Below are 9630 nucleotides of genomic sequence, written 5' to 3' on the forward strand. Positions count from 1 at the left end.
TCTATCATCTGCAGTATTTTGTATTTGTTTTACTATTTAAGCAGCTATGATTTCATTGAACCATCTCACCTCACTGGAAGTCTGTTCATAGTGTTGTTCAGTTTTTTTGGTAACCTCTATTCTTGCTCAGGAATGTTATGTAAAATGTCCTGTTTCCCTCCTTTAACTCTGCCACATATCCTTACTTGTAAAGTTCACTCATCTAAAATCCACTCTGTTCCTCTACTCCAGCTTTTTCATAATCATCTGTCTTTTATCCAAAGTGACTTTGACGGTCTGAATTAGAAATGGAAATGCTATTCTTCTGTTTTTTCCTCTCAGTGGTTACTGTTTCTTCTTGTATCTCCAGTGTTGCTGCAATTTCTAAACTCTCTGACTTTGCTGTTCGATTTCTCCACTGTCTTTCTCCTAAAAGGCATGGGACTGTGGAGTGGGAGCTGGGACTCGTTTTCTTAATGAAAACATATGTGGTAAAGGAAATACTGGAGCCAATCTTCCTACATTTATAGTTCACCTTGGAGTTATACATTACAAGCACAAATCCCCTAACCCAACAACCAGCTTCAGTTTGTATCTATTTATAAGGAGCCTAATGAAAGCTCAATTAAAATATACACATTCTGCCGAAAGTGCCAAGTGGATGATCCATCTCTGTCATCCTCTATCAAAGACATCAGTATTCAGTTTCACTCCACATGATATCAAGAATAGCTGAAGGCACTGGATACAGCAAAGGCTATGACCTCAATAATGTTCTGGCAGTAGTAGTGAAGATTTTACTCCAGGAAAAAAAACAGAAGTTGCTGGAAAGTCTCAGCAGGTCTGGCAGCATTTTTGGAGAGTTAATGTTTCAGGTTCAATGACCCTGTCTGATTTCCAGCATTCACAGTTCTTTCAGTTTTTATTTGTACTCCAGAACTAGTTGAGCCCATGTCAAGTTATTCCAGTACAGCTACATCTACCCTGACATGTGATAAGTTGCCTGCAAATGTCCAGTCAAAATAACAGGGTAAAAAAGCAAGATACATATTAGCCAATTATCACCCTTTCAGTCTCTCTTCCAGACCTGCATAGGCTGTACCAGATACAACTACATCACTCACTTCTAAAGACAATGAAAAGTTGCCCAGTGATGTCTGGTCCTTAAAACAAGGCTTGTCCAACCTGGCCAATTACTGCCCCAGCAGTCTACTCTCAATTATCAGTAAATTGATGGAAGATGTCAATCAGCAGTGCTATCAAGTGGCAATTGATCATCATGACTTGCTCACGGATTCCTAGTTTGGGTTCTGCCAGGGCCACTCAGTTCCCAACCTCATTAAAGCCTTGGCCCAACATGGACAAAAGAATTGGAGAGGTGAGGTGAGGTGGGGTTGACAGCCCTGGACAGCAAGGCTGCATGGGACTGTGTAGCATCAAGGAACCCCAGGAAAACTGGAATCAATGGGAATCGGGGTCAAATAGTTTTCTGGCTGGAGTTAGAGCTGGCACAATGTAGGAGGTTGGTGATGATTGGAAGCTGAGAAAAAAGATTTTAGAAGGCTGCAATCCTGGTAAACATTGTGAAAAATATTTAAAAATTGATTGTTTTGGGCGTGGTGATGCCAGCAATTTATAACTGATGAGAGTTGTATTCCATGTAAAATAGCTTGCATAATTTATATTGTTGCTTTCTTTTGTGAGAAACCCATGCTGTTGAGTAAACCATCTTTAAGGCAGAAATAAAACTGGACTTGGAGAATGGTAAGACACAATGGGCCCGTACAGATCAGCTGACCAATCAAGCTTCAGAGTTGCCTTCAGATATAATATCATGTGTATGATTAATTAGGGTAAGAAAAACATTCTAAAAGTAGCATTGTTGATTTAGAGTTGCTCTAGATTTAATACTATAGCTGATGAATTACAAGGTTTTGCAGGTGATGACTGCGAATTTCAGAAACCCCTTTCTCTGAAAAGTATCATCCTTGAGAAGAGTCACTAATATATTGATATGTTTCCAAAAGGGCTAACATAATTAAAAGTTACTTTTCCAGCTATGGGAGGGATCATTCTGACTTCAAGTAAGGAGACCAAAACTGCATTCAGTATTCGAGATGTGGTCTCACCAATACTCTGTATAATTGAAGCATAGTATCCTCACCTTTGTATCAGTTCTTCTCAAAATGAAAGATGACATTCCATTAGTCTCCTTGATCTCATGCTGTACTGCATACTAATGTTTTATGACTCCTGCACAAGAATGCTTAAATCCCTCTTCTGTCAATCTCTGGTTATTTTTATTCTGTCTTCCAAAATGAACAAATTAACATTTTCCCACATGATACTCCACCTCCCACATTTTTGTCCACTCACTCAATTATCTTTTATCCGTATGCAGACTTTGGTATTGTCTTCACAATATATATTCCTAGCAATCTTTGTGTCATCTGCAAATTTAGCTACCATGCCTTTACTGCCCTTGTCTAAGCCATCAATGTAAATGATAAAATGTTGAGGCTGCATCCTAGATCCCTGTGAGACTCACTTGTTGCACCCTGCCAATTAGACAAAAAGCCATTCTTGCATACCCTGTGTATGCTGCCATCCAATCTCCTATCCATGCTAATATCTTACCCCTACACCATGCGCTTTTATGTTCTGCAATAACATTTGATGTGCCTTATCAAATGCCTTCTGGAAATCCACACATAATGTATCTACAGGCTCCAATTATCCACAGTACAATTTGCTCCTTCAACGAGTTCCAATAAATTGGTTAAACATGATTTTCGTTTGATGAAATCGTGCTGACTCTTCCTGATTACCTTGAGACTTTCTAAATACCCAGTTATAGCCTCTTCAATCAATTTTTAACATCTTTTCCACAGTAGATGTCAAACTAACTGGCCTATGATTTGGAGAAGCCGGTGTTGGACTGGGGTGTATAAAGTTAAAAATCGCACAACAGCAGGTTATAGTCCAACAGGTTTATTTGGCAGCACTAGCTTTCGGAGCACCGCTGCGTCTTCAGGTAGTTGTGGAGTATAAGATCATAAGACACAGAATTTATAGCAAACGTTTACAGTGTGATGCAACTGAACTTTGTTTTTTTTTAATTTCCTTCCCTTCCTCAATAGATCGGTTGCATTTTCTATTTTCAAGTCTGATTGAACTTTCCTGAATTTAGGAAATGTTGGAAAATAAGTATCAACAGAATGGCCTTTGTTTTTAAAAAAAAGTTCCTAGGAAGACGTACATTTGCGCTCGGAGACTTGCAAGCTCACAACACCATCAGTTTGATTAATTCTGCCTCCCAAGTGATTATAATTTCTCTAAGTGTCTATCTCTTCCACCCCCTGATTTGCAGCTAATAATTGAATGTTTTTTGTATGTTTTTGTGCTGTGGAGACAGAAGCAACGTTTGTCAATTTCAATCATAATTTCCTTTTTGTCTACTACTAGCTCCCCATCCTCACCCTTGAGAGGACCAACACTGAGTTTACTTCCTCTTTTCCATTATATTTATCAAGTGAAATTTTTGCTATCTGTTTTCAAATTCCTGGCTAGCTTCCTCTCTCACTCTAATTTCTTTCTCCTGATTAGTCATTCTCAGCCATTCTTTATATTCTGACCATTCATTTGAGCTGCTACTCACCTTTTTGTAGTTTTGCTTTTTTCTTCAGTATTATGATTTTCTTAAATTCTTCAGTTAACAATGAATGGTGAGTCCTTCTTTTAGAACTTTGAGTAGAAATATACTTATTCTCATTCTGAAACATCTCCTTAAATGTCTGTCACTGTGTCTCTTTGATCTATCCCCACCTTAATATGCCAGTTAACTTTACCTAGCTCAGATTTCATGTCAGCGTAGTTGTTTTTATTTAAGTTTAAGATAATAGTCAGCCCCAGGTTTCTCCCTTTCCAACTAGATATAAAATTTAGTGATCTTGCGGGTACTGTTACCTGGGGGTGGGTGTGGTAGCTGTGAGGTCATTAATCTGTTATATTATGCAATACCAAGTCTAACATAACCTGCCCTCTGGTTGGTCCCAGTACATGCTGTAAGTAACTTTTTCAAAAAGCGTTCTGAGTTACTCATCCAGATCACTGATTTGGATTTTTCCAGATCATATGTCAAACCCAATATTTCTCTTTGTATCCTTTCTTCTACATTGTGGGTAGTGTTAGGAGGCATGGAGAGATGGCTCCTACTAATGATTTTCTTCTCCTACTGTTCCTCTGCTGTAACCAAACTAATTTTATATCCTGATCTCCTGAACAAAGGTCAGCTGTAATCAGAAAAGTAGGTGTATCTTTGTGTCATTATGTGTTTTTGTCTCTGAACTCATCCAATACAACAAATATATCAGCAGAGATATTAAGTCATGCAGCAGTTACTGAAGTATTAATTATTTGAATTGATTTATAGGTGAAAACTTTGCTTTTTTTGTTCCAGAACATGAGCATTTTCTTGTTGTAGTTCTGTTCGCCAAGCTGGGAATTTGTGTTGCAGACATTTCGTCCCCTGTCTAGGTGACATCCTCAGTGCTTGGGAGCCTCCTGTGAAGCGCTTCTGTGATGTTTCCTCTGGCATTTGTAGTGGTTTGTCTCTGCAGCTTCCGGTTGTCAGTTTCAGCTGTCCGCTGCAGTGGCCGGTATATTGGGTCCAGGTCGATGTGTTTGTTGATAGAATCTGTGGATGAGTGCCATGCCTCTAGGAATTCCCTGGCTGTTCTCTGTCTGGCTTGCCCTATGATAGTAGTGTTGTCCCAGTCGAATTCATGTTGCTTGTCATCTGCGTGTGTGGCTACTAAGGATAGCTGGTCGTGTCGTTTCATGGCTAGTTGGTGTTCATGGATTCGGATCGTTAGCTGTCTTCCTGTTTGTCCTATGTAGTGTTTTGTGTAGTCCTTGCATGGGATTTTGTACACTACGTTGGTTTTGCTCATGCTGGGTATCGGGTCCTTCGTCCTGGTGAGTTGTTGTCTGAGAGTGGCTGTTGGTTTGTGTGCTGTTATGAGTCCTAGTGGTCGCAGTAGTCTGGCTGTCAGTTCAGAAATGTTCTTGATGTATGGTAACGTGGCTAGTCCTTTGGGTTGTGGCATGTCCTCATTCCGTTGTTCTGGAACAAAAACAAAGTTTTCACCTATAAATCAATTCAAATAATTAATACTTCAGTAGCTGCTGCATGACTTGAAATCTCTTGTTGTATTGAATGAGTTCAGAGACAAAGACACAACAACGAGCACCCGAGCTACAAATCTTCTCACGAACTATGAGCACTTTCAAATGATGGTACCAAACTTCTGAAAGAGTGCAAACTTAGTCAATAATTTTCAAAATACATTGAATAAGCATCAGAAAGGGAAGTCTGCAGGACTGCAAGAGCACACTTACACTTAATCACTCTCTATTGTATGATTCGGTGATTCTGAAGCTTCCCCTCACCGTTTGATCCTAATTGTGACCACATCCATCAATGCTGGTATAGTGCATTAGGCAGTGGGTCTTTGCAGTGCCTTCCTGAGCTGCACCAGTTCTGGCTATGTGAAAACGTACACTGTGAAAAAGTGTGGATGAGGTGTTTCTCATGAATACTTCAACACCTACATTTTTTGTCTATCTTTGCCGTTGTTGAGAGTGTAGTGCTGGAAAAGCGCAGCAGGTCAGGCAGCATCCCAGGAGCAGGAGAATTGACATTTCAGGCATAATCCCTATCTTTGCCACTGCTCATCTATGTCGCTGGCCCCATGTTCCAGTTTCACAATAATAATAGCCACCTTTGAATTTGCAGCTTTTGAAATGCACTGGAATGATTCATTTGTTACAAACAGTGGTTTTGAAATGGACTTCAATGGCAATGGAAAATTATAAACATAATTTGCCTACAATAAGTGAGGACAGAAAGGATGTTGCATGTCTTTAATTCTTTGGTTAATCCTTTTCTATTGCCTTTGTTTCAGGCTTATGTTGTTTTTGTCACCACACTTGGGGGACAGTGGCTGGAGCGTAACTTTGCGACATTCCTTACCCATGTCCTAGAGCTTGTGTCACATCCCCGGGCCACCCAAAGTCATGTGGAAGCAGTATACTCTCGGCGTTGTGTCTCATTCATTCTTCGAGCGACTGTGGGCAGCATCCTTGGTGAAAAGGCTCAGATAGCAGCTGCAAAGGATGTCTGTCAGGCCATTGCCAAACAAATGAAGACAGTGGGTAAGAGAAAGATAGAAAGTGACCATTCAGCCTTCTCTAAAAGAGGTATTCAAATCATACCATTCCCTTCCTCATTTCCCATAACAGTATATGACTGTCTCTATTTGAAGCTATTTTTCTAGCATTGGATGTGAACTATGCCGATAACTTCAAAGAATCAGAAGGACACTATTTAGCCCATTTCTAGCTCCAGTTATCTAGTTAGTCCCATTTCCTCCTGTTCATTTTCCTAAATGGTTCATTTTAATACCATTATCTCCATAATTTAGTCCGACAAGATATGGTGAAAGAGTTGAGAAAATGTATTTGCTCATGTCTAGTGTTTCTTGGTCTTTCATGGGCTTTGTGAACTCCCTGGGTCAGATCTGATCCAGAAAACAAAGTGAAATTCACAACTGATCTTGGAGGAACCTGTTTGGGAGAGGTCAAAGCACAGAAACAGATAAGTAAATAGTTTTAAGTATAGCCTGGCTGTAAATGTACATTAGTGAGTAGAGTGGGTTCTTTCTTGATTATGATTAGATTACCTACAGTGTGGAAACAGACCCTTCGGCCCAACAAGTCCACACCGACCCTCCGAAGAGCAACCCACCCAGACCCATTCCCCTACATTTACCCCTTCACCTAACACTATGGGCAATTTAGCATGGCCAATTCACCTAACCTGCACATTTTTGGAGCACCCGGAAGAAACCCACGCAGACACTGGGAGAATGTGCAAACTCCACACAGACAGTTGCCTGAGGCGGGAATTGAACCTGCGTCTCTGGTGCTGTGAGGCAGCAGTGCTAACAACTGTGCCACCGTGCTACCCACCTTTTTTTGGTGTTTTTATTGGGATAGATCTCTTGAGTAAATTTAAAAAATATAAGCCATATGTATTAAGTTAGCCTGGAGCAGTGTTTTACAGAGCAATAAGATGATATTTTTTGGATCTGTAGATTGGACGGAGAAAAATGGGCTTTGGTAGAGTAATATGCTCTTCTTGTCGGATGTGGGAGTTTCAGGAGAGTTTAAGGGTTACTGAGGATTATATCTGCAATAAATGTCGTTGGTTGTGAATCCTGTCAGATCGAATGGATCACTTGGAGCAACAATTACAGGCAGTGAGGAATTTACAAGAGCTAGGGGGTCAGATGGATGGCAGTTATAGGAAGGGGGAAAAGCCACAGATACTGTTAGATAGATGGGTTAATTCCAAGAAAGGTAGGAGAGGTAGTTGGGTAGTACAGGAGTCTTCTGTAGCTATCCCCATTTCAAACAAGTATGCTGTTTTGGAAAATGTAGGGGGTGATGGACTTTCAGGGGAATATCGCACAAACAGCCAAGTTTCTGGTATCAAGACTGGCTGAAACTTTATTGCTGGAACAGCACAGCAGGTCAGGCAGCATCTAGGGAACAGAAGATTCGACGTTTCGGGCACATGCCCTTCTTCCTGAAGAAGGGCATGTGCCCGAAACGTCGAATCTTCTGTTCCCTAGATGCTGCCTGACCTGCTGTGCTGTTCCAGCAATAAAGTTTCAGCTTTGATCTCCAGCGTCTGCAGACCTCACTTTCTCCTCGGTATCAAGACTGGCTCTAATGCAATGAGGGGTACATCGGGTTCCAAGATATTGATTGTGCTAGGGGACTCTCTAGTCAGGGGCACAGACAGATGTTTCTGGGTGGGGGGCGTGGGACCCAGGGAGATGGTAAGGAAGAAATCAATCTGAGACTGGTGCAGTTGAGAAAAGAAGTGAGTTAAACAGTCAGGGCAAAGAACAAGGTAGGACTGATAAATTAAACTGCATTTATTTCAATGCAAGGGGCCGAACAGGGAAGGCAGATGAACTCAGGGCATGGTTAGGAAAATGGCACTGGGATATCCTAGCAATTACAGAAATGTGGCTCAGGGATAGACAGGGCTTACAACTTAATATTCCAGCATATAAATACTATAGAAAGGATAGAAAGGGAGTCAAGAGAGGAGGGTGAGTGGCATTTTTGATAAAGGATAGCATTACAGCTGTGCTGAGGGAGGATATTCCCAGAAGTACATCCAGGGAAGTTATTTGGGTGGAACTGAGAAATAAGAAAGGGATGATCACCTTATTGGGATTGTATTATATACCCCCTATTAGAGGGAAATAGAGAAATAAATTTGTAAGGAGATATCATTTATCTGTAAGAATAATAGGGTAGTTATGGTAGGGGATTTTAACAAACATTGACTGGGATTGCCATCGTGTTAAGGGTTTAGATGGAGAGGAATTTGTTAAGTGTGTACAAGAAAATTTTCTGATTCAGTATGTGGATGTACCTACAAGAGAAGGTGCAAAACTTGTCCTACTGTTGGGAAATAAGGCAGGGCAGGTGACTGAGGTGTCAATAGGGTAGCACTTTGGGACCAGCGACCATAATTCTAGTAGTTTTAAAATAGTGATGGAAAAGGATCTAACAGACGAAGTTCTAAATTGGAGGAAGGCTAAGTTTGACGGTATTAGGCAAGAACTTTCAAAAGCTGATTGAGCACAAATGTTCGCAGGTAAAGTAACATCTGGAAAATGGGAAGCCTTCAGAAATGAGATAACGATAGACCAGCGAACGTATATTCCTGTCAGGGTGAAAGGATAGTATGGTAGGTGTAGGGAATGCTGGATGACTAGAGAAATTGAGGGTTTAATTAAGAAAAAGAAGAAAGCATATGTCAGGTATAGACAGGAGAAATCGAGTGAGTCCTTAGAGTATAAAGGCAGTAGGAGTATACTTAAGAGGGAAATCAGGAGGGCAAAAAGGGGACATGAGATAGCTTTGGCAAAGAGTTAAGGAGAATCCAAAAGGTATTTACAAATACAGTAAGGGCAAAAGGATAAGTAGGGAGCGAATAGGGCCCCTCAAACTTCAGCAAGGCAGCCTTTGTATGGAGCTGCAGGAGATGGGGGAAATACTAAGTGAGTATTTTCTATCGGTGTATGCAGTGTGGCGAAGGACATTGAAAATATAGAATGTGCGGAAAAAGATGCTGGCATCTTGAAAAAGGTTCATATTACAGAGGAGGAAGTGCTATATATCTTGAAACGCATAAAAGTGGATAAATCCCCAGGGCGTAATCAAATGTACCCTAGAACTCTGTGGGAAGCTAAGGAAGTGATGGCTGGACTCCATGCTAAGATATTTGTATCATCGATGGTCACAGGTGAGGTGCCAAAAGACTAGAGGTTGGCAAACATGGTACCATTATTTAAGAAGGGTGATAAGGACAAGCCAGGGAACTATAGACCACTCTATAGCCTGATGTCGGTGGTGGGCAAGTTGTTGGGAGGGAATCCTGAGGGACAGGATGTACATGTATTTGGAGAGGCAAGGACTGATTAGGGATAGTCAACATGGCTTTGTGCGTGGGAAATCATGTCTCACAAAATTGATTGAGGTTTTTTTGAAAAAGTAACAAAGAGG

General features: G+C 40.9%; 1 protein-coding gene across 1 annotated transcript in view; it reads left to right on the forward strand.

Annotated features, from left to right (window-relative positions):
- Positions 1-9630, forward strand: part of heatr5b (HEAT repeat containing 5B) — a 121996-nt gene that overhangs the window by 26485 nt on the left and 85881 nt on the right. The window contains exon 8 of the mRNA XM_043680648.1: positions 5946-6195. Within this exon, the coding sequence (XP_043536583.1) occupies positions 5946-6195 (250 nt within the window). The remainder of the gene's footprint in view (positions 1-5945; positions 6196-9630) is intronic.

The sequence above is a fragment of the Chiloscyllium plagiosum genome, chromosome 3 (genome assembly GCF_004010195.1).
Source record: "Chiloscyllium plagiosum isolate BGI_BamShark_2017 chromosome 3, ASM401019v2, whole genome shotgun sequence".
NCBI lineage: Eukaryota > Metazoa > Chordata > Chondrichthyes > Orectolobiformes > Hemiscylliidae > Chiloscyllium > Chiloscyllium plagiosum.